This window comes from Eumetopias jubatus, unplaced genomic scaffold (assembly GCF_037043125.1).
Source record: "Eumetopias jubatus isolate StellerSeaLion01/CBP00866 unplaced genomic scaffold, mEumJub1_p1.0 scaffold_7, whole genome shotgun sequence".
NCBI lineage: Eukaryota > Metazoa > Chordata > Mammalia > Carnivora > Otariidae > Eumetopias > Eumetopias jubatus.
In genome coordinates, this window is record NW_028274813.1 from 26,856,423 (window position 1) to 26,881,795 (window position 25,373).

A 25,373-nucleotide genomic window follows, 5' to 3' on the forward strand; every position below is an offset into this window, starting at 1 on the left:
TTTTACTGCCGCATTTAAAAAGCCATACACCCAACCTGATTTCAAAGCAGAATGCCAGCAATAGCTGAAACTGAAGTTTCTTCCTTCCTTCCTTTTTTTTTGCGGGGGGGGGGTGGGAGGGAACATGAAATCCTTTAGCAAAGTGCAACTACTGAGCCATACAGGATGCTCTCTCCCATCCCTACCATGTAAAGCACATAAAGATGAGGTTCCCTTTACGGCACAGTACACCACAAGGAGGGTTTAGGATATACTGGTGCCGTAACTTTACATACTGGTATTGGCTTTTGGCCAGGACCATACATCACGGAGGTCAAGGATAAATTTACATTTGCCTTACAGCAAAATCGTATTATCTTTTGTAAGAGATACCACCTCGGTGATCATGATCTTCTGACACCAACTCAGTCTCATGAACCAACGTCTTGCAAGAGCAAAAAGAGTTAACAAGAACCAGGCATACATGCAGAGGTAGGGCAAGAAGGCACAGCAAACACAGGCACTTAGCACAAACCCCAAGTCAGCCTTGTGAGAAAAGAGCTTTAATGTAGGCTGCTCACTACTCCTGAGAGTCTTTGCCCATCAGTTCTTAGGGCAATAACAAGGCACACCAGCCTGAGGCGGTAATTTCGTGGGAAGCTGAAGCTTCCTTTTGCCTCCCGCTGCTTAGCAACGGGTCTCTCCTCACTGATTTAAGCTCTGCAGGCAGATGTGGGAGATGTAAAAGTTTTAGTTCTGTTTTGCATCAAATTATTCTACTCCCATTTACTGCTGAAGAGAAGCAGAGCCTTCTGAGGCTTCCACTGTTGTCCACTCAACTGTAATGCTTCCTTGGAGGTGGAGGCCGGTTCTTAATGGTCTTACACTTGGGAACGTGCCGCTCGGCCACCTTGGGAGCAAAGTGGCGGCTACAGTGAGGACACTGAATATAATCTGGATTTTCTGCAGGCAGGATGGGAGGCAAGTCTGAGGGGTTTCCACCTTTGGCAATGACCTGCTGGACCTCTCGAGCCTGACGGAGAGTACGGATGAAAGACTCATGCTTCTGTCTCCAGTTGCTCTTCTGAGGAGGTTCAGCCTGTAAGTGGGAGGAAGACTGATCATTCAACTTGGCGTTTACCACATCTTCTGAGTCTTCATCAGAATGACAGTAAGGAAATGGAAAGGGTGTTCATCCATAAGATCAAAGAGAACAGGAAGGGAGCAACAGAGCTGACTTGCCAGAGTGGAGGCACTTAAAGCTAAGGGCCTGCCAAGGGGTGACAGTACTGAGAGGCTTGGTGCTTATAAGTACAGGCAATGGAGAGGGAAGAGGTGCAGGGCTGAGAATAAATTGGATCCCTGGGGCTCCTCTCCCACCTTGTACATCCAAGTGTCTGTCACTTCCCACACTCTCACAGGAGAACAGGGGTTTATTCTCTGGAGAAACTGCACCAGACAGGTTTCAGACTCAGGAAGTCCAGGCATAGTGGAGAACAGGGTAATATTGAGGCTGAAAGTTGGGATTAAGTGCAAGTATACGTGATGAATTATGGAACTGTTGGCCTCCTTCCCCCACTCAGCTCCCAGGATATCAAACACATTGGCACCCTCATAGGAGATAGGAGTTCTCTGAATGCACCAAGGAGTCGAGAGAAAAGCCATTAGATGCTGACCTTGAGTGAATCCAATGAAAAGGCTCACTATTTGATAACCCTAATGTGAAGGCCTTTAGTCAACATGCCCCACTTAACCTTAAATATGAATGGACAACCTGTGATCACCAGATATTTGAGTAAAGCTCTAACAAGAGAGAAACTATAACAGGTACATGAATTCTCTCTCTCTCTCTCTCTCAGGAAATGGATAAGACTTGGGGCGCCTGGGTGGCTCAGTTGGTTAAGCGACTGCCTTCGGCTCAGGTCATGATCGTGGAGTCCCGGGATCGAGTCCCACATCGGGCTCCCTGCTCAGCAGGGGGTCTGCTTCTCCCTCTGACCCTCTTCCTTCTCGTGCTCTCTATCTCTCATTCTCTCTCTCTCAAATAAATAAATAAAATCTTTAAAAAAAAAAAAAGGAAATGGATAAGACAGGTAAAAGAAAACTGAAAACCAGAGAACCAGAAAGAACTATTATAAATTAAAACTATGATAGCTAAGGGGCGCCTGGGTGGCTCAGTCAGTTGAGCATCTGACTCTTGATTTCAGATCAGGCCATGATCTCGGGGTCATGGGATCAAGCCCCATGTCGGGCTCCATGTTCAGTGCGGAGTATGCTCGTCCCTCTCCCTCTGCTCCTCCCCCTGATTACTTGCTCTTGCTCTTTCTCTCTCAAATAAATAAATGAAAATCTTTATTTAAAAAAAAGACCATTTAAAAAAACAGTGATAGCTAAAAATAAAAATAGAAATGTATAATGTCAAGAAAATTATTCAGAATGGGAAAAAAGATCAAGATGGAAAGTAGAAAAGATTAGGAAATTAGAAAGCCAATCTAGGAAGTCCAACACCTGACCAAAAGGAGTTCCAAAAAGCATAAAAAAAGCACACAGAAGAAATTATTAAATAAATAATACAATAAACATTCCTAGAATTAAGGTCACTGCTCTTGAAATTGAAATAGTCTACCAAGTATCCAACACAATCATTGTAAAATTTCAGAATTTCAGAATAGAGAGAGAAGCCTGTAAGCTTTCAGAAAAAGAGAAACACCAAAAGAGGTTTCATACAGTGGAGCAGGAAGCAATATGGCATCAGATTTCTCAACAGTAACACTGGATGCTAAAAGCTAGTGGGAAAACCCCTTAAAAGGTCTAACAGAAAATCATTTTCTACCTAGAATTCTATACCTGGTCAAATCATCCATCAAATATAAAGCTATTGTATAGATATTTTCATTCATTCTGAGACCAAAAAAAAAAAAAAAAAAAAATGCTTCCCATGCATGTTTCTTGAAAGCTTCAGCAAAGCAAGAAATAAAACAAGAAAAAGGAAGACCTAAGAAGGTGGAAACAGGACCCAAGACAGAAGAGAAGCAAAAAGAAGTCCCGAAACAATAGGTCTGCACCAGGCCTACAGAATAACCAGTCCAGACTGGTGCAGGAGGAAAAAGGAGTGATGGGAGGGAAGTTTCTAGAATAAGAAAAAAATCAATGGATTAGGTGTTTGAGCATTTACAAAAATGCTAATAGGTGCCTGACATCAGATAGATCATTTAGGAAAAAAAAATTATAATAAAAAATTATTTAAAAAAGATTAGAGTAGGAAACCAAGCAAATGAAAACATGAGTCAGCTATTAATTCCAGGGACATGTGTTCACTCATCAGTGAACAAAATTTACATGGTTATTATAATGTAAAAGCTGACTACTGGTTTAACCCAAAATTGTGATTCCACTACAATGGAAGGAGAAGGAAGGAGAAAAGTAAAAGGAGAGGAGATGTGAAAGAGCTTAACCCGAAGCATTCATATCAGGAAGTCAACAGATAATGTAAAAAACTGATTAATCAAGAAAAGCATATTATTGAAAGATATGAAAACACATACCAGAAAACACATACCTATCAGGACTGAAGACTGCCACTGGGGGCCAGATTAGGATGGAAAAGGATAAGGCAGGATCCTGCTTGTTGCCTTATAGGTCACTTAGTACATGATTTTTTAAATGTATTCAAATATTATTTAAATTAATATAAAATTAATTTTAAAAAGAAAAAAGAAAGGCAAGTAGCTGTTTGGTGATCTGATATCATTAATGGTGAATGACAGGAAGAGATACTATCAAAGCAAAAGGATCCTCCAGGAGAGAGTGTTACTGAAATAGACAAGAAGGCAAGAGAATTTGTGTGTTAGAGACGGTATCCAGGAACTTTTTTTTTAAGATTTTTTATTTATTTATTAGAGAGAGAGAGAATGGTAGAGAGAGAGCATGAGAGGGAAGGAGGTCAGAGGGAGAGGCAGACTCCCTGCTGAGCAGGGAGCCCGATGTGGGACTTGATCCTGGGACTCCAGGATCATGACCTGAGCCGAAGGCAGTCGCTTAACCAACTGAGCCACCCAGGCACCCGGTATCCAGGAACTTTTTAAAAGAATTAGGGGATAAATACCCAGTAGTGCAATTGCTGGGTCACAGGGTAGCTCTATTTTTAAATTTTTGAGGAACCTCCACACTGTTTTCCGAAGTGTCTGTACCAACTTGCATTCCCACCAACAGTGTAAGAGGGTTCCCCTTTCTCCACAACCTCTCCAACATTTGTTGTTTCTTTCCCTGTCCATTTTTGCCATTCTAACTGGTATAAGGTGGTATCTCAATGTGGTTTTGATTTGAATTTCCCTGATGGCTAATGATGATGAACTTTTTGTCATGTGTCTGTTAGCCATTTGTATGTCTTCTTCAGAGAAGTGTCTTTTCATATCTTCTGCCCACTTTTTGACTTATTTGTTTTTTGGGTGTTGAGTTTGAGAAGTTCTTTATAGATCTTGGATACCAGCCCTTTATCTGTAGTGTCATGTGCAAATACCTTCTCCTATTCTGTGGGTTGCCTCTTTGTTTTGTTGACTGTTTCCTTTGCTGTGCAGAAGCTTTTTATCTTGATGAAGTCCCAAAAGTTCATTTTTGCTTTTTTTTCACTAGCTTTTGGAGATGTATCTTGAAAGAAGTTGCTGTGGGCGATGTCAAAGAGGTTACTGCCTATGTTCTCCTCTAGGATTTTGATGGATTCCTGTCTCACATTGAGGTCTTTCATCCACTTTGAGTTTATCTTTGTGAATGGTGTTAGAGAAAAGAAGGGCCATATGCACCCCAGTGTTCATAGCAGCAGTGTCTGCAATAGCCAAACTGTGGAAAGAGCCGAGATGCCCTTCAACAGACGAATGGATAAAGAAGATGTGGTCCATATATACAATGGAATATTACTCAGCCATCAGAAAGGATGAATACCCAACTTTTACATCAACATGGATGGGACCGGAGGAGATTATGCTAAGTGAAATAAGTCAAGCAGAGAAAGTCAATTATCATATGGTTTCACTTATTTGTGGAACATAAGGAATAGCAGGGAGGACATGAAGGAAGGGAAAGACGAAGGGGGGGTGGGAATTGGAGGGAGAGATGAACCATGAGAGACTATGGACTCTGAGAAACAAACAGGGTTTTAGAGGGGAGGGGGGCGGGGGGATTGGTTAGCCTGGTGATGGGTATTAAGGAGGGCACGTACTGCACGGAGCACTGGGTGTTATACGAAAACAATGGATCGTGGATCACCACATCAAAAACTAATGATGTATTGTATGGTGACTAACATAACATCATAAAATTAAAAAAAAAAGAATTAGGAGAAAATTCCTCAAGTATATGATAGTTGGGGCGCCTGGGTGGCTTAGTTGTTAAGCATCTGCCTTCGGCTCAGGTCATGATCCCAGGATCCAGGGATCAAGCCCCAAGTTGGGCTCCCTGCTCGGCGGGGAGCCTGCTTCTCCCTCTCCCACTCCCCCTGCTTGTGTTCCCTCTCTCACTGTGTCTCTGTCAAATAAATAAAATCTTTAAAAAAAAAAAAAGAAAGAAAAACTCCAACTTATCTTTAAAAAAAAAGTATATGATAGTTCATCATTTTGAATGAACTATTAATTTATCATATTGAAATTTTATTCAATTAACACTTATTAATCACAAAGCACAAAGATGTGGTCTCTGTGCTCAAATGAGACCAGAGCTAGGAGTCTGCTGGAAGCTATGTGAAAATTAAAGGATAGAAGGAAAGTCACCTGTTCTTGTGAGTACACTAGAGGAATAACAGGGAGACACAACCACTTGGCTTCCAAAGACACAAAGCTTTGGAATAAGACTTAGAACATTCCAAGGAGGGGAGTGCGTCTCAATCCAGGTCCTTTCTGCTTCAGTGTCCTCAATGCATGATATTCCCCCCCAAAACTAGTTTCCACAAAGCTGGGGTGTCTGATCTCAGAAATCCAATTCCTTTGCTTCACTGCTACTGCATTTAGGAATTTAAGAAACAGAAGATTCTTTCAGGTGCCTGCCAGAAACAACCACTATAGTAGGATAGAGAAGACCCCAGTGTATTATTGGGTTGACCAGAAAGAAAACAGGAAAGAACAGGAACCAGTGATCGTATCATTATCTGCAAGAGCAAAATGTTGAATTCTTGTTGGAAACGACTTCAGGTAGATTATTTCTGTACACAGAAGGGACTTTTTTGTGGTTATCTTCCAAACTGTACTGAAAGAAATAACTGCAATCGACTTCTCCTAACAGCCACCACATAAATTTGAGTTTTTAAAGGCCCCAGCAGTACGCCCATAAACTGTAAAGTGCTTAGCGGACAAGAGGTGCTAGTGCACATAGGGACGATTGGAAAGAAATGAAAACAGAATATGCTCTCATATTTTGTTAGAAAATTAGAGTTGGATGGGACTTTGAGATCATGTGATCTAGGCTTTCCCAAACTTTGGTCATTTGCGTACCACTTTCACTTTATCCCCCTAACCATAAATTACTTAATATTTTTCTTTAAGTTCATGATTCCTAAAAACCATGGGCTTCATATCTTGTTATATTTTTCTAATATACACTAAAACTACTAAAATAAAAAATATTTGCCAGCATACCGCACTTTGAGAAACACTCATATACAAGCCAAGGGGCAAAATGTTGACAGGGTGGTAGACTTATTCATGAGACAATTTCCAGATCTGACTGTCCAAATATGCCTGTGAAGTACCCCTAAACTTACCATGCAAGTATCTCACAGTCTTTTTACAACCTAGTTTTTCTGCAACTGGAATGTTAACCAAAAATAGTATCCTTTACCTTTAAGGTGTTTACACTCTAAATGGGGAGAAAAAGGATTGCAAACTTAATTGTGATTCATGTATTTACTAAGAAGGTATATCAGAATTGAGCTAATCTTGAAAAAGTAGATACAGTTATAGGAATTGTAACAAATCCTAATCTTGGGAGGTGGCAGAGTATATTGCAAAGAGCAAGGAACTCTCTCCCAGGGTTACAGTGCTGCATCATTTTTTTCTTTATATTTTTCAAATCTTTTTAATTTTCTACAGTAAACATTTATTACTTTTATAATCAATAGGACATATATTTTTTAAGTCTAGATTTTGCAGTCATTCTGACCCAGATTTATATGCTGACTCTGCCATTTATTATTATTTTTTTTTAAGATTTACTTATTTCAGAGAGAGAGAGTACATAAGCAGAGTGAGGGGCAGAGGGAAAGAGAATCCTTCAACAAATTCCCCACTGAGCACAGAGCCTAATGTAGGGCTGGGGCCCGATGCGGGAGCCCAATGTGGGGCTCGTGGGGCTCGATCCCAGGACCCTAAGATCATGACCTGAGCCAACATCAAGAGTCAGATCCTTAACCAACACTTAACTGACTGAGCCACCCAGGCGCCCCATATGTGCTGACTCTGCCATTTAAAGCTGTTTGTGATCTTAAGCAAGTTAAACTCCCTGAGACTTGATTTTTGAATTGATTAAATAAGAGACAATGAAACCCTCACAGGGTTGTGGTGAAGATCTTATGAAAAGCTCCCATCACAGTGACTGGCACCCAGTTGTAATCAATAAATGTTAATTCTCACTTTCTCCCTATATGACACATGAATTTTTTCTAAAGAAAACTGATATAACATCCCCTTTACAATGATCCCCACTCAAAGTCAAATCCATAAGGCCCTTGCCTTTTTACCTTGACTGAGGCTGGTCCCTTCCAGTTCAAGTACCGCTCAAGTTCTGTGCCCTTGGCCCGGGCCCTGGAGGAGTCAAACACTTTCCTCTTGGAACCCTGCATCCTGCAGCAGACGTTGGAGTGTCTCTCCAGCCTGAGCAACAGAAACTTGCGTCCACAGTGGCTACATTCACCAAGTTCGGGCTCTTCGATGGAACAGCTGGAAACCGAGGAGTCTGGTACCCTAGACAAACTAGGATTGCTGGTGGCTCCCCGTAAAGCATGGCCAGGCCCCTCTGAAGACTGAGGACACTCCTCTGATGGCTCTGAGACTAGGTCTGGGATTTTGTTATTGCTTGCCACCAGTCTTTCCCTTTTGAGCTTCTGTATTCCATAATCAGAGAGCTGAAATGGACTAGAATTTTCTCGAGACCATCCCCAAGTTTCCTCCTCCCCCCTGTCTCTACTGAAGACCTCCTCAGACCCAAATTCTGGGGAGAAGGTAGGTTTGTATGTGGTGTTGCTATTACCTTTACCTCTCCTCCTGGGGAGTATCATTCTCTGTAGCTCTCTTTTTTCATTTTCCTTAGCCTGTTCCTTTTCTTTCTGGATCCTTCTGAGTTCCTCCTCTGTCTTCTTCAGCTTTTCCCTTAGAAGGGTCTCTTTTCTTCGGATTTCCTCCTGTAAGCTCTCCCCTGCCGCTTCTAGTCTTTGGATCTGCACCCATTCAGTCCTGTTAGGGTTTGCCATGGCCCTCTCCTCCTGTGTGGCGACAACAGCACGAACCACAGATGAATTCACCCAGTTCCTTGAATCAAAACTGCTGTATGGAAACTCTCTTGGTTCAGGGGGTCTTGGAGAGACATTCTGGTCCCCATCAATGCCAGCCTCACCTGTACTATGAGATTTCCTATGGAACACAGGTTTCAGGGGGTATGCCCGGTCTACCCCAACTCGCTTCTTTGTGAAGGGGATGAATTCCTGATTATTTGCTTTGGAATACCGGGACTGAGGACTTGATGAGTGAAACAAACCCTTTGCTTGGCCCTGGGGATTGCTTCTTGAATCTTGCTGGCTGATTCCAACACAGTGGGGATAGGAGTAGTTCTGGGCTTTTGTGCAGGTGTTCCACTTGGAGTGAGTGTAGAGATTATCCAGTGTCAGCTCTTTGTTGCTCAAAAGCTTCTGCTGGAAATTGTTCCTCAGATGCCCCATGGAGGACCGCTGAGAAGAGTCACCTTTTTCACAGGGCTTTTGTTTAGCTGAGAGGAGCCCTGGAGCTTCTGTTTTATTATATGGAAGCATAACGCCCACAGGCAGAGGTGGTGCCAACTGGAGGCCAGCCATTCAGGGACTGGACTGAAGCCTAGAGGAGATTTAAACCAGATATATGTGAGGAGTTTGTCTGAGGTTCCCCCGCACTGCTAAAGTAAAACTGTTTCTACATTTGTCCTACCTACACATTCTCTTGAACTTTTTAGGGACAGTGGTGCTGGGTCTGCCAGAGCTTTCCTTCAATAAGCATTTGGTGAATGCTCATTATTTCCTGTGGGTGCTTATTAGGTCCTCAGGACAGAAAAACGAGTGTGACGCGGGTGTTCCTGCCACCTAGCTTTATTCCAGTACCAGTCTCTGCCAGACACGTAGACTCCCTAGTTGGGGGAAAGATTTACTGGAAAGAGCTACTGGATCAAAAGTCAGATTTTAGGCCTGTGACACAGGACAAGCAACTTTCCCTTCCTGGCTGGTTTCTTCACCCGTAAACTGAAGTTTCGCTCAGAGTTACATGACTGGCATTTAGGGACCTTAGGACTCTGAGTCCAGCCCTATCGGTTCACAGGTGAGCAAACTGCGGCCCAGAGGTAAGTGACTGGCACCAAGAGCTCTCCAGCTTCCCTCCTGCTGGAACCGTGCTTGACTCCAAAGAACACAGAGGCCGCTCATGGCCTGCAGCAGGTGCCTGGCTGTCAAACCCTTACCCAAGAAGTCCCCGCGGCGCGGACAGCGAAAGGTCTGTAACCTGAGAGGTGGAGGCCACCTGACCTGGCCGCCGCAGCTTCTAGATCCGGAACGCTGAAGTCACGCACTGTCCCACAGGGTCAGCCGGGGCGCCCCCACTGGGGACTCCGCTTTGGGAACAAACCCTCGCTCTTCTGTCCATTGGGGCCCTTGGGAAGTCGAGGTGCTGACCCCATGTCTGCTCCCCCCTCCCCCCACCGCGTACCTGAGGCTCTGGCGGACGGTTTCTGCTCAGGGAAAACCCCAGGACTTAGTTTTCCAGACCAGACCCCCCACCGCAACGATCGCCGCGCAGGCGCTCTCTGCGCGCCTCTGTTTTTCTCGTTGCCTGGAGACGGAGCGCGTGCGCGCCCAGCCCCTCCTTTAGCCCCCAACACGGCCCGGAGGTGCGCGCAGGCGCAGCCCGCACGCGGTCCGGAGACGCCCGCAGTTTGAGCGTCACTTGACCCGGTGTCCCGCCAACTCTGCGGCTTGGTCCCGCCCTGCCCTTGGGGAACGTAGGAGGGGTTGGGAGAGGCTTTATGGGGCTCCATCAAAGAGCTTGTATTTTTCTGAGAACGATGCTCCCAGACCATGGGGTGTGCCCTTCTCTGGCAGAAGACGGCGCCCCTAGATGTGCCTTGGAGTCATCCTGCCGCAGGATTCCGGTGTCCGCCCACTTAGCAGGAGTGGGCCTGCTGATAGCCTTTCTTAGCACGCTCGGCTGCTTTGTACGGGCCCCAGGTATGGCTGTCCTTCCGTGCTTTTCCTAGCCAATAGTTTGGAGCTTGCGGTCAAATTTTAGCAACTTGGCTAGATTTTGCTACTCAGTATCTTTCCGAGGTAGTTTTTGTAGCCAATGTAATTATTTTGATACAATGTTTTACTCTCACGTGGTAACTCTGGCCGTCTCTTCGTGGGGCCCAAGAGTGACTCAGCCAAGTGTAATGATAATAAAGTTAACTACCAGATTGAAAATAATCAGTATAACCTGGTTTTCAACACTAAATAATATTCTATAACTTGTTAACATTAGAAGAGAGTTTGTCTTCGTGCTTTAGTTCGTTTGTGTAAGCTGTTTGGAACAGGCAATTTACTTTTTTCCTGTAACTACTCAGAAGATTCATGTACATGGGAAATAAAGTGGACAGCAGTAGTCAGTGTTAATGCTTCAACATGTCATTATTACAGTTTTACATGTGACAGAGAAATTCCTTGGTGGGCCCTCCAGGGCAGTCCTTTTATTCTTTGCTTTCTTTCCTAGCTGACTCCATTGCCTTCTCTATATACGCAGTTTCAGACATTTCCCCCTACTCTCAAGGTCCTAATTATTTCAGCATCCGGCCTGCCTGCCATCAACTCCTGCAGCTCCTCTCCAGTCTGGCTGAATTTCCCAGAATGCCTCCCTCCATCTTGAATTCCTTCCCTCTTGTGTCTGAGGAAAAAGAATCTTCCTCTTTCCGTGAGTTCTGTTGAATTAGTCCCTTTCCTTATCCTCCAGGAATTGACCCCATCACTTTATCCCTCCATCTTGTTCACTTCAAGTTGTATCTATCCACACACCCCTTCTCTTTGGTTTTAAAATGTTTAACTTTCCCCTGCAAAACAAACATTTCCTGTGACCTGCTGCGTCTCATCTTAAGGTCCCATTTATTTCTCCTCTTCTCCACAAGCCTTCTTAATAGACAGCTGTGCATTTGGGGTCCCCATTCCCTCCTCGGCTCCTCAGTGTCCAGTCTCTGTGGTCTGGCTCCCACCTTTTCCATTTTATTTAACTGCCAGGCTGTTGATGACTTCCCAATGGCCAAAGACAAAAGCTGCTATTTCTTTAGCCTACTCATTTGCCATCATTGATTTTTCACTCCCTCGGAACTCTCTTCTAACTTGCTCCTGTGCCTTCTTGGTTTCTTCTTTCACATTTTTGCTCCATCTTCTTCCAGGTCTCAGGCATTTATGTCTTTTCCTCACCTGCCCACCAAATTTAGGTGTTCTCCAAAGCCCTCTTATTTCTCATATACACACAGTCCCAGACATTCTCTTCCTTAATGATTTCAACCAAATGCTGAAATTTCAGGTCTCTCCTATGTTTAAATGATACTCAGAGCTCTCTCCTTAGTTACAGACTCAAATTTCTAGCTGCCCATTGAGCACCTCCACATGAATGTTCCTCAGGAACCTCAAACTCAATATGACAGAAAACAAACTCATGATCATCTCCCCATTTCCCCATCTACATGTCCAGTGTTCCCGTTTAAAAAAAAAAAGATATTTATTTGTGTATTTGAGAGAGAGAGCACAAGTGGGTGGAGGGGCAAAGGCAGAGGGAGAAACAGACTCCCCGCTGAGCAGGGAGTCCGATGTGGGGCTCAGGGCTTTATCCCAGGACCCTGGAACCATGACCTGAGCCAAAGGCATATGCCCAACCAACTGAGCCACCCAGGTGCCCCTTGTCCGGTGTTCTCTTTTGTGCTGAAAGCATCAGTCATCTTGCACTACTCCCTCTCTTTGTCACCCCTTCTGTCCAATTAGTCAGCAGGCTCTGTTTAATGTACTTTGCAATGTCTCATATATAACTGTTCTTGTGCATTTCTACTGCCCTAGGTGAGTTCTTCCTCACTTTTCTTTTGGGACAGCATCACTCTCCTAACTGCTATTCTCGCCTTCAACATCTGCTCCCCAAGCTCATTTTTTACGCTGCTGCCAGAGTGATTATCTTAAATACCTCTGACCCCATCATTCTCCTACTCAGTGGCTTCTTCTTTGCCTATACCTTCTTTACTTGTACCTTCCAAGTTGAAACACATAATTTAACATGGTATTTCAATCTGCCAGATTAGGTCCGGCCTACCTTTCCAGCCCTGCCTCCCCAGAGTCTAGTCCAGTGGATATCAACCCTAGCTGAGCTTTAGGACTCCCTGGAAAGCAACTTCTGGGGGTGAGACCTGGGTATTGGTATTTTTAAAAGCTTCTAATGTGCAGCCGGGATTGAGAACCCCTGGTCTAGCCACACCTGATTACTTGCACTTCCTCTCCCTTTCTTTCTCTCTCTCTTTTTTCTTTTCTTTTCCTTCCTTCCTTCATTCCTTCCTTCCTTCCTTCCTTTCTCTCTCTCTCTTTCTTTCTTTCTTTCTTTCATTTCTTTCCTTCCTCCCTTCCTCCTCCCTTCCTCCTTCCTTCCTCTCTCTCTCTTCCTTCCTCCCTTTCTTCCTTCCTCCCTTCCTTCCTTCTCAGTGGTATTACCTTGACCCAAGCTCCATGCACTGGGAGGTGGTAGAGCATAACATTTATGGGACTGTGTTCTGTACTCAGACTGCCTAGAAATAAATCCCAGCTCCATCACTTACTGGTCGTGGTTGTGTAACCTGGATAATGTGCTGCTTCCTCCAAGAACACTTTCCCAATCTTCTCAGTCAGAATGAATCTTTTTGCTCCTTTGTGCTCTCAAGTATTTTCTGTTCTTGTTGTAGGACAGGGCTGAGTCATGATGAGCTCTCAATGGATGTTCATGGGATTGACTAGCATGTTGTGCTCTTTATTGTCATTATGTGCATGCATATTTGTCCCTTAAACTAAATAAAAAATTCTTTGAAGACAAAAATTATATCATTCATCTTTGTATAGCCTACGGTTTCTCATATGTAGTAGACAATAGTTTTTTTAATTCTATCGAGAAACTTGTTTTTTCAAAATGAATTTTAGGGGCACGTGGGTGGCACAGTCAGATGGGTGTCTGACTCTTGGTTTCAGCTCAGGTCGTGATCTCAGGGTCATGAGAGATTGAGCCTGCTTGAGATTCTCCCTCTCCCTCTGCCCCTCCTGCTAGTGCTCTCTCTCTAAAATAAATAAATCTTTAAAAAATAAAGATAAGGGACTCTTGATTTCAGCTCAGGTCAGGATCTCGGGGTTGTGAGATCAGGTCCTGAATTGGGCTCTGTACAGGATGTGGAGCCTGCTTAAGGTTCTCTCTCCCCCTATCCCTCTGCCCACCTTCCTCTCTAAAAATAAATAAATAAAAAAGATAAAAATAAAAGTGAATTTTAGAGAAAGAAATAACATCAGCCAGGCTCTCTATTTAGCCATTATTTTTAAATACTGCCAAGAATAACATTCAGTCCAGCTTCCCACCCCACCCCCACTCTGGCAGTGAGGTTATATGATTCTTCAGGATCTGGATCCTCACTTTTCACTGGGGGAACAAGTGAAATGATTAATCTTTATGGCTTCCATTGCAAATCCATCTCACTTCACCAAGTCTGCCCACCTGGAATATTCACATATGGAGCCTTATGTTATGAAGGGATGTAATGTATACAAGCAATTCAAAGAAGAAAAATAAATACTACAGTTTTCCTTCATACATTCTTAATCATAAGAGTAGCTGGATTCAAATGCCTGCAAGATAACTGTACTTTTAATAATCATCAGCCACAATTCCCTTGACAATTCCATTTTCTCAAAAGGAATTCATGCATTTTGGTCATTTGGCTTCGATTGATTCAATGGTGATTCTGGAGCCATGGGTTATTTTGCATGTGCTTGTGATTGATTGATTTAGATAAGCATTAGAGTTTTCTTAGTAAGGGAGGGCAGCTTCCAGAAACACAGAAGGAGGAATAACCTCCTCTGGGCCTTCCTATTCACTTATCTCCCTTGCTACCAATTCCAGACTGGGGCATGGCCCCAGATTTGAGGAAAACTGAAAGAAAAAGGGCAGAAAGGTACAGGCATACCTCAGACACACTGTGGGCTCTGTTCCAATCACTGCAATAAAGTGAGTCAAAGAGAAATATAACTTTTTTTTAAAGATTTTATTTATTTATTTGACAGAGAGAGTGAGAGAGTATAAGCAGGGGGAGTGGCAGAAGGAAAGGGAGAAGCAGGCTCCCCACTGAGCAAGGAGCCCTATATGGGGCTCCATCCCAGGACTCTGGGATCATGACCTGACCTGAAGGCAGATGCTTAACCGACTAAGCCACCCAGGTGCCCCAGAAATATAACTTTTATATGCACTGGTTTCCCCATGCACTGTATTGTATCTATTAAGTATTCATTTGCATTATATCTAAAAAAAGTACATAACTTTTTTTTATAAATGTACATACCTTAATTTAAAAAATTTGCTAAAAAATGCTAACCATCATCTGAGCTTTCAGTGAGTTGTAATCTGATCATACATCACCATAACAAATATAATAATGATGAAAAAGTTTGAAATACTGTGAGAATTACCCAAGTGCAACTCAGAGACACAAAATGAGCAAATGCAGTTGGAAAAAATGGTGCTGTTAGACTTAATCAGGGCAGGTTTACCAACCTTCAATTTGTAAAAAACGTAGTATCTTTGAAGTGCAGTAAGGTAAGGTATGCCTGTATGTGTCCTATTCAATTTATTTATGTATTTAATGTTTTTTTTTCCATCTCCCACCTCCAGAATTTAAGTTCCTCCAGGCCAGTGATCCTTCTTGTCCGCTAATGTAGGTCAACCACCCAGAACTGTGCCTGGCATACAGAAGGCTTTCAGTAACTATTTATTGAGTGATTGACTTTATTTCAAGTCCTTCTTCATCTAGGCCTTTCTCCCCACGAAAAAATGAGAAAAAAATGTGCTTAGTGACAGAGGTGGGGTGAGGCCTGGGTCTGTAGAATCGGAGCTAACACTCTGGACAGATCCCCAACCTGAGGCTTGCTGCTTCTTTCAGACAACAGCGTTTAGAAATCCCACCCTCTGGGCGGGCTCTGGGCCGAGCACGCCATTTCTGATTGGTTGATGGAGGTGATGGGCGTGAGGGACAGCGAAGGAGGAGCCGCTCTCTAGGCTTCCGGGCGCCGAGGTTACCCGGCTGTGGGAACTGTTGGCGTGCTGGTTGCCGGTGTAGTCACAGGCGCCCGAGAGGAGGACGAGGAGGGTGAGCCTGAGATAGGGCCCCGTAGCGTGTCCATAGTCTGATACCCCTAAGTTGTTAGTAGAAGGGGATTCTGGTGGCCAGTGGAAGCTGGGTCCCTGGGAAGAGGAAGGGATGGAGAGGAAGCCCGACGGGGGATGGGTGTGGGGAGGCAATTGGATAAGCAGGTCATTGCTCCAAAGGGGGCCTCTGTGGGCACTTGAGACCCAAAGCTCCTTGGCCCAGGTGTCTTCCTGTTACTTCGCACAGCCGGGCTTGCACGTGTCCGCTTGCGTGCTCTGGCGTTGGAGGACCATAATGTCGGGGTGAGGTCGCCGTGGTCACAGATGGAGAAGTGTGGGTCTGGCCTTTTCTTCCTCGGGATTTGGTGTCCTGGGATAGGATAATGAGCCCTTTACTTTTCTGGTCTCTGACAGGTGTAGGCATGAACATGGCAGAAGGGGACACCCTGATATCAGTGGATTATGAAATTTTTGGGAAGGTCCAAGGGGTGTTTTTCCGCAAGTACACTCAGGTATGTGGCCTACAGGCTTTGGGGACATACCTAGGTTACGTGTAGGGGAACAAGAGACCATGTTCCTGACGAATAAATGTGCCTTAGGAGAAGCCCGCTTTTTGGTAGCTGCATGGTGGTTTGTAGAGCAATGGGAATGAAAATGCTTGGCAGGGGATGAAAGACAATGTAAATGGCAGAATCATGTGCTGTTATTATCGTTCTTTTCTGACAGTGGTACCAGGGTACCTAGACACATATTAATGAGCTTCTCTCTTCCCAAGGGGAATTAAGGGCTTCCCCAGTTCTCCCTGTTGTGGCCTCATCAAACCAGATCACAGTTCTTGTAGGAGGGCTAACGTTGATCAGATGGCATTTAAAGATTTTATTTATTTACTTAAGAGAGAGAGCATGAGTGAGGGAGAGGGGCAGAGAGAGAGGGAGAAGCTAACTCCCTGCTGAGCAGGGAGCCCGATGTGGGGCCCCATCCCAGGCTCCCGGCACCATGACCTGAGCCGACAGCAGACGCTTAACCGACTGAGCCACTCAGGTGCCCCAGTCAGATGGCGTTTAGGTGAACTCCTGATAGTTATGAAATTTACGTAATTGCTTCCTCTGTAGCTGCTGCATTTTCTTCAGACCTCTTTCATTTCTTCAACCTTCTCCATTCCCCCACTTGATTCCTTTCTATTCATTATGGCTCTGAAAGAAGAGTTACCTCTTTAAGCTAAAGCTTTTCTCATGAAAATAGTTGATTTATTCCAGGGTAAGTAATGGTAACACTGAACATGGAGTCTAGTGTTCCTATTAGAGTAATATGGAGTAATTGTGGGGATGAACAAACCATGGACAGCCTGTACCTCTGCCTTAATGTCACTAATCTTCCCACAACATGCACATGCAGTTGCAATCTCAATTTCCCTTCTGTCTCTGTTAAGGGGGTATCAGGCTATTGCCTTCCCAATGTATGGCCAATCCCAAAGATAATGAGTTAAGACTGCAGAACTTTCCAGGTGTCACATTCCTGGTACTGTAGTACATAAAATTCAATCCTGAAATCTTTGAAAAATGAATGTTACATGTCATTATCTCTTTTTTCCAATCACTTGCAAATCATTTCCTCCTGTTTCGTACTCATATATGAAGTGCTTGTTGAAAGAGAATTGCTGAAAAACCATAGCAAGAGCTATGTTGCAGTTAGCCTCGGTACCAATTATGCAGGGTAAATTCCTGTGACTTAGTAAATGGGGGTGACAGCCTCAAAGATTAATTAAAGTTGTTGAGGGAAAAGGACCAGACAGTAGTATAGCCCATCCTTCTCTACTGTCCTGTACCCCCCAGTTCAGAGAAACAATAAAAGAAACAGACAATAAATACTGATTTGGAAAACCACAAGGAAAATACGATCTCTGGGCTCCTGAGTGGCTCAGTCGGTTGAGCATCTGCCTTCGGCTCAGGTCATGATCCCAGGGTCCTGGGATTGAGCCCTGCATTGGGCTCCCTGCTCAGCAGGGAGTCTGCTTGTCTCTCTCCCTCTGCTTGCTGCTCCCCTTGCTTGTGCTCTCTCTGTCAAATAAATAAGTAGAATCTTGAAAAAAAAAAAAAAAGAAAGAAAATGCCATCTCTTTTTCTTCTTAATTAGACTTGTAGCTTATTCTTTACCGCTTACAGTCATTTAACCATGTGTTCATTTTAACAGTTGTTTTCTTTCATGACAGTCAATATGTTGATATCATCTGGCCTCTGAATTCAATCCCATCAGTCGCTCATTCCTGGAATGAATGATGAGAGTACTCAAACGAACTTTTTTAAAAGTTGGAATATAATTGACATCCCATAAAATTGACCCTTTTAAATAAAAGTGTGTAATTTAGTCGTGTTTAGTGTATTCACAAAGTTGTGCACTAATTCCAGAACAAAAAGAAATCCCATTCCCCCCCAGCCCCTACTAACTTCATTTCTGTCTCTATGGACTTGCCTATTCTGGACATTTAATGTAAATGGAATCACGCAATATGTGATCTTTTGTGTTTGGCTTCTTTCACTTAACAGTGTCTTCCAGGTTTATCCATATCATAGCATGTATCAGTGTAGTAGTCCCCCTTATCTGCAGGTAATACATTCCAAGCCCCCCAGTGGATGCCTGAAACTGTGGTTAGTACCAAACCCTATATACTATGCTTTTTCCTATATGGACCTACCAATGATAAAATTTAATTTATAAATTAGGTACAGTAAGAGATTAACAACAATAACTAATAATAGAAAATAATAGAAAAATTACAATATATTATAATAAAAGTTATGTAAATGTAGTCTTTCTCTCTCTCTCAAAATATCTTATTTTACTATACTCACCCTTCTTGTGATGATGTGAGATGATAAAATGCCTATATGATGAAATGAATTGAAGTGAATGATGTGGGCATTGTGACGTAGCATTAGGCTACTACTGACCTTCTAATGACACTTCAGAGGGCTGATCATCTTCTGAACTGCAGTTGACTGAGGGTATCTGAAACCATGGAAAGTTAAACCACGGATAGAGAGGGACTACTGTACTTCATTCCTTTTTATGGCTGAATAATATTTTACTGTATGGCTATACCACAGTTTATATATCCATTCACCACTTGATGGACATCTAGGTTGTTCCCACTTTTAGGCTATCATGAATAATGATTCTGTGAACATTTATGTATTTGTTTTTATGTAAACATTGTTTTCAGTTCCCTTTGGTATATATACCTAAGAGTAGATTGCTGGGTCACCTGGGAAGTTTATGTATAACTTTTTGAGGAACTGCCAAACTATTTTTCAAAACAGCTGTACCATTTATATTCCCACTAATAATGTATGAGAATTTCAATTTCTCCAGATCTTTGTCAACAGTTATGGTCTATCTTTATTATTAGAGCCATTCTAGTGAGTATGAAGTGGTATGTCATTGTGGCTTTCTGTTGTTTTATTTCATTTTAAGGTATTAATAAATTTTAAAAGATTAAAGTCACACAAAGTGTGTTCTCCGTCCACAATGGAACTAAACTACAAATCAATAACAGAAAGACAACTAGAAAATCTCAAATACCTGGCAACTGTGCAAAACACTTTCTTAAAAAATTGTGGTAAAGTATACATAATGTAAAATTTATAATTTTAGCCATTTTTAAGTGTACAGTTCAGTGACCTTAAGTACATTCACATCATTGTGCAACCATCACTACCATCCATCCACAGAACTCTTTTCATCTTGCAAAACTGAAACTCTGTATCCATTAAACAATAACTCCTAATTCCCCCTTTCCCTACCTAGCTCCTGGTAATCACAATTCTACTTTCTGTTTCTATGAATTTGACCACTCTAGGTACCTCATGTAAGTGAAATCATACAGTATTTGTCCTTTTGTGACTGGTTTATTTCACTAGCATGTATCTGATTTTCCTTCTTTTTCAAGGCTGAATAATATTCTGGTGTATGTAAGATACTTGGTGTATGTATGTGATTTTGTTTGCCTTCTAATAGTTAATGATGTTAAACATCTTTTCGTGTGTTTATTGGCACATGAAAGAAAATAAAATATATCTTTTTTGGAGAAATGTCTATTTAAATCCTTTGCTGTGAGCTATGTCTTCATGTTGAATTGTAAGAATTTTTGTATATTCAGGATACTAGTCCCTTGTTACTTAAAAGATTTGCATATATTTCTTCTATTCTGCGGGTTTTCTTTTTACTTTCTTGATGAAAACTTTGAAGCACAAAAGTTTTTAATATTGATCAAGTCTAATTTATTTTTTCTTTTGTTGCTTGTGCTTTAGTGTTATATCTAAGAAACCTTTGCCCAATCCAAGGTCATGAAGGGTTTTGCCTATGTTTTCTTCTAAAAATTTTTTCTAAGGGTTTTATCACTTAAGATCTTAGCTTTAGATGTTTTATCCAGTTAGAGTTATGTTGTGTGAGGTAGGTAGATTTTATTCTTTTGCATGTGGAGATCCAGCTGTCCCAGGATCATTTGTTAAAAAGACTATTACTTTCCTCCATTGAATTGTCATGGCACCCTTGTCAAAACTCAATTGGCTGTAAATATAAGGTTTATTTCTGGATTCTAGTTCTAGTCCATTGACCTGTCCTTATGCCAATACCACACTGTGTTGATTATCGTAGCTTTGAAGTAAATTTTGAAATTGCGTTATGTGAGTCCTTCAACTTTGTTCTTCTGTTTCAAGATTATCTTTAGCTATTCTGGGTCCCTTATGTTCCCATGTGAATTTTACCATCAATTTGTCAATTTCTGCAAACAAGGCAGCTGGGATTTTGATAGAGATTGCTTAAAATCTGTAGACCAATTTAGGAAGTATTATCTTAACAATATTGTCTTCTAATTCGTGAACATGGGATGTCTTTCCATTTATTCACATCTTCTTTAATTTCTTTCAACAATATTTTATAGTTGTCTGTATGTAAATCTGGTACTTCTTTTGTTAAATTTAGTCCTAAGAAATTTATTATGTTCAATACTATTTATAAATGGAATTGTTCTCTTAATTTCATTTTTGATTGTTCATTGCCTGTTTATGGAAATACAATTATTTTTGCATATTGGTCTTGTATCATGCAATCTTGTGAACTTGTTTATTAGTTCTAATTTGTGTGTTTGTGTTTATCCCTTAAGATTTTTCTGTAAATGAGATACATCATCTGTGAGTAAAGGTAGTTTTACGTCTTCCTTTCTACTTTGAACACCTTTTATTTCTTTTTCCCTGCCCTGGCTAGAATCTCCAGTATAATATAGAGTAGATGTAGCAAGAGCCACTTGTCTTTTTTTTTTTTTTAAGTTTTATTTATTTGACAGAGAAAAAGAGGGAGCGCACACAAGTAGGCAGAGTGGCAGGCAGCGGGAGAGGGAGAAGCAGTCTCCCCGTGGAGCAGGGAGCCTGATGCGGGGCTTGATCCCAGGACCCTGGGACCATGACCTGAGCTGAAGGCAGATGTTTAACCAGCTGAGCCACCCAGTCACCCCAAGACCAACTTGTCTTGTTCCTGATCATAGGGAGAAAGTATTCAGTCTTTCACCATTAGGTGTGATGTTAGCTGTGGGTTTTTCACAGATGCCTTTTTATCAAGTTGAGTGTGTTTGCTTCTATTCCTAGTTTGAGTGTTGGATTTTGTCAAAATTTTTTTTCATCTATGAGTTGATCATCTGGTTTCTGTTTTATTTATTAATATGGTTTGTTACATTGTTTTATTAATATTGTGTTTTAGTTAATATGATTTTTAAACTGTGGTGTATTGATTTTTCTATGTTGAACCAACCTTGCATTCCTAGGATAAATCCCAATTTTTCATGGCGGGCCATCCTTTTTATATGTTGCCGGATTTGATTTGCTCATATTTTGTTGAGTTTTGCGTCAATATTCACAGGTGATATTAGTTTATAGTTTTCTTGAGATGTCTTTGCCTGGTTTTGATGTGAAGGTAATACTGGCTTAATAGAATGATTTGGGAAGAGTTTTCTTCCGTTTTTTTGGAAGAGTTTGTGAAGGATTGGTGAAAGAGTCTTCTTTAAACATTTGGTATAATTCACCTGTGAAGCCATCTAGTCCTGGGCTTTTCTTTGTAGGAAGTTTTAAATTACTAACTCAATCTCTTTACTTGTCATAGGCCTATTCAGATTGCCTATTTCTTCTTGAGTCAGTTTTAGTAGTTTGAGTCTTTTTAGGAATCTTCCCTTTTCATCTAAGTTCTCTAATATGTTGGTACACAGTTGTTTATGGTATTCCCTTATAATCCTTTTTATTTTTGTAAGGTTGGTGGTACTGTCCCCTCTTTAATTACTGATTTTAGTAATTTGAGCCTTCTCTCTTTTTTTCTTTATTAGTCTAGCTAGAGGTTTGGCAATTTAGTTGATCTTTCTAATCTTTACTCTTTTTATCTTTCTGCTTGTTTTGAGTTTGGCTTGATCTTCTTTTTCTAGTTTCCTAAGTTGGAAGTCTAGGTTATTGATCTGAAGGGACTTTCTTTTTAGATTGAAACTGGAGTTGGTGATTATATTACTTAAAATAATGTTTCCAGAATATTGTTATGAGGAAGAATTAGCTTTTTGGGATTTTCTTAGGAACAAACACTATTTGCTTTAGATAGATATTCAAAATGGAACATGAGTCAGCAACATTATGGTATTTAAAAATAACAGAATCAAATGCACAAATAAAACCTACAGGAAATTCCCATTCTCAACACTAGTCAAATTTGGGAGTGTTTTTTTCACTCTTAGGAGTTCGGATAAATCACACTGCAATTTAAAAACTTATTTGACTCTATAAACTCCTGCTCAAAACTCAGTACAATCATTATTATAGCTAGTTACCATATAAGGTAACTTGGAAGAGCTGGGGATAGCTGACTGTGCTAGGTTAATTTGAAGCAGAAGAGAGCAATTGTTACACAAAGTAAATTGGATGTAGTCTTCCTTAAAATCCATTCTCTGCATCCTTTTTTTATGCCCCCATCTTTGGCACTTAATGCATGCCATAGGTGTCTTCTATTTTTCTTCCTTAATTTCCTCTGTATTCCTTAAATTGTAATTTGACTGCAGTCTCTTTTGTTCATTATACAAACATGTCTTTGCTTGGAACATAACTGATTTGATAGATACTTTAGTTTCTCATCAAACATGGTTTTGCTGTGCATAACATTTTCTTTGGCCAACTGCAGCAATTTCCCATATTTACTAGGTCACTCCTCTGGCATTTGGGCATGCAGTCATGGTAACTCCCATTTTCTTTTGTAATCCAATTCCTTCCATTTAGATAGGTTACTTAAATGATAACTTTTCTAGTATTTCTGCTTGCAAATTAAAAAAAAATTACCTCTAAACATTGCTACCTTTCCCAGTTTTCAGTCATTCCACAGTTTCATGACTTAAAGGAAAGAACATTGGAAAGGCTAAGAGAAAAGCAACTACAATGATTAGATGGTCTTCATAAATTCAACTTTAAAGGTGTGATTATTTAGACAGAAGAGAAGAAAGTCAAGTAAAAACCTAATAGTTGTGTAGTCTCATGAAACTTTGATGTTCAGAGGCTGATCACTACATGCTTTTTCCTTCTGTAGGAGGACAGAAGGTGGGCTTTGGATGCATCATAAAGACCTTGGGTTAGGCAATTTTTCTAAAGTGAGAACAAAGGAATGAGTTGCCCAGGAAATAATGATCTTTAAAGATACAATGGACACTCATTCATCTGGATTTGTTTAGGTGTGGTCCTGGCTGAAGACAAAGAGAAGGATCAGATAACTTCATGCTTTTTCTACTTAATATACCCATTAGATTCTTGATTAGGAGAAGGGAAGGGGCACCTGGGTGGCTCAGATGGTTGAGCATCTGCCTTTGGCTCAGGTCATGATCCCGGGGTCCTGGGATCGAGCCCCGCATCAGGCTCCCTGCTAGGCGGGGAGCCTGCTTCTCCCTGTGCCTCTGCCTGACTCTCATGAATAAATGAATAAAACATTTAAAAAAAAAAAAAGGAGAAGGAAAAATTAGCAAGATACAGCCCAGGATCCTAACAACAATCAGCCTCAGGGAATCATTTTAAAAAAGCATCTGATTTGCTTTAGTACTTAAGTCTTTGGTACTTAACCAAGTTGACTTCATAGTGAAAATTTCTAGTGCCTAGGTTTTATAGGGTAGAAGAAGGAAATGGAGTCAAATGGCCAACACTTCATGTTAAGGTCAATGAGATTCTCCTTGCTGTAGTTCTGTTGTGACTGGACTACAGTTCTGGACAACATCAAATTAGTTTCAGTGGCTTTTGATTCTAGGCCAAGATTCTGGCAACATATTGTAGTCTCACTGTTTTGTTCAATCTCACTGGATTTTTCTCTCATATTTTTCTTTCCCTTAGGCTGAGGGTAAAAAGCTGGGATTGGTTGGCTGGGTCCAGAACACTGACCAGGGCACAGTGCAAGGACAATTGCAAGGTCCCATCTCCCAAGTGCGTCATATGCAGGAATGGCTTGAGACAAGAGGAAGTCCCAAATCACACATTGACAGAGCAAACTTCAGGAATGAGAAAGTCATCGTAAAGTTGGATTACTCAGATTTCCAGATTGTGAAATAATGACCTGAATTTAAATTTTCTAAGATAAACTCACTGGTTTTGTTTTTATTGTTAATATAGAACAGTCTGTGTTCACTATTAGAATTGGTCAGTAAGTTATGTTAGTATCAGATGTTTGAATATTACTGTATATTATATGTATGATAGAAAGATGACAAACTCTACACAATTCTAAATAAATAAAAATACATTAGAACCTTCTGCATAGGGTACTGTCTTTATCTTTGCTGAACTTCATTTGGGGCAAAATAAGAGGTATTTATTCAGTAAACATCTGTGGGAAGAGAATTTTGGTGTAATTTAAAGAAAGCTGAAAGAGAAAACAGTTACTTTGAATCACCTTTTTTTTTAAAGATTTTATTTATTTGACAGAGGAGAAGCAGGGGGGAGCAGCAGAGGGAGAGGGAGAAGCAGGCTCCCCCTGAGCAAGGAGCCCAATGTGGGGCTCGATCCCAGGATCCTGGGATCATGACCTGAGCCGAAGGCAGACACTTAACCGACTGAGCCACCCAGGCGCCCTTGAATCACTTTTTAAAGTGGTTTTCATGAGGAACTTGCACACCTAATAATAACAAATACCACAATTTCAATTTGTTAGGTGTTCAAAGGACATTTTGGACTAATTACTTTTACTTTTCTGGAGTTTCTGCTGTCATTCCTTTCCTCTGGGCAAGGATTTCATATAAAGCTATGTTATGGGCTAAATTATATCACACACGCCCAGCCCACCCCAAATTCATATGTTGAAGTCTTAACACTCAGTACCTCAGAATGTGACAATCTGGAAATAGAGCCTTTAAAGAGGTAATTGAGGTTAAACAAGGTCATTAGAGAAGGCCCCAATGCAATATGCCCCAGTGTCCTTAAAAAAAGAGGAAATTGGACACAGACATGTGAAGACAGGGAGAAGACAGCCATCTATAAGACACGAAGAGAGGTCTCAGAAGAAATCAACTTGTCAACACCTTGACCTCAGACTTCTAGCCTCCAGAACTGTGACAAAATAAATATCTATTGTTTAAGCCACTCAGCCTGGTATTTTGTTAGGGCAGCCCTACAAGCAATAATCGGGATTTTGCTTCATCAGCCCTTCATGTTTCCCAATTTGGCTTGGTCAGCCATTAAACAGGTATATAGGAAATGCTTACCTGATTTAACAAGTTTGTCATAAATTACAATTTTT

General features: G+C 41.5%; 2 protein-coding genes across 3 annotated transcripts; one reads left to right on the plus strand and one right to left on the minus strand.

Annotated features, from left to right (window-relative positions):
• Positions 1 to 814: 814 nt before the first annotated feature.
• On the minus strand, positions 815 to 9,028 carry ZC2HC1C (zinc finger C2HC-type containing 1C). Its single transcript, XM_028094923.2, has 2 exons — positions 7,703 to 9,028; positions 815 to 1,078 (listed from the first exon to the last, which is right to left on the minus strand). The coding sequence occupies exons 1-2, from the start codon at positions 9,026 to 9,028 to the stop codon at positions 815 to 817; spliced, it is 1,590 nt and encodes a 529-aa protein (XP_027950724.1).
• A 938-nt stretch (positions 9,029 to 9,966) lies between these two features.
• On the plus strand, positions 9,967 to 24,390 carry ACYP1 (acylphosphatase 1). 2 transcript variants are annotated; one of them, XM_028094697.2, is made up of 3 exons: positions 9,967 to 10,423; positions 15,999 to 16,096; positions 23,975 to 24,390. In XM_028094697.2, exons 1-3 carry the CDS (start codon positions 10,222 to 10,224, stop codon positions 24,188 to 24,190), a joined length of 516 nt encoding a protein of 171 aa, XP_027950498.1. In that variant the 5' UTR covers positions 9,967 to 10,221; the 3' UTR covers positions 24,191 to 24,390. The 2 variants fall into 2 exon arrangements, with proteins under 2 accessions (XP_027950498.1, XP_027950415.1); XM_028094614.2 differs by lacking the exon at positions 9,967 to 10,423 and adding an exon at positions 15,510 to 15,585.
• Positions 24,391 to 25,373: the final 983 nt, after the last annotated feature.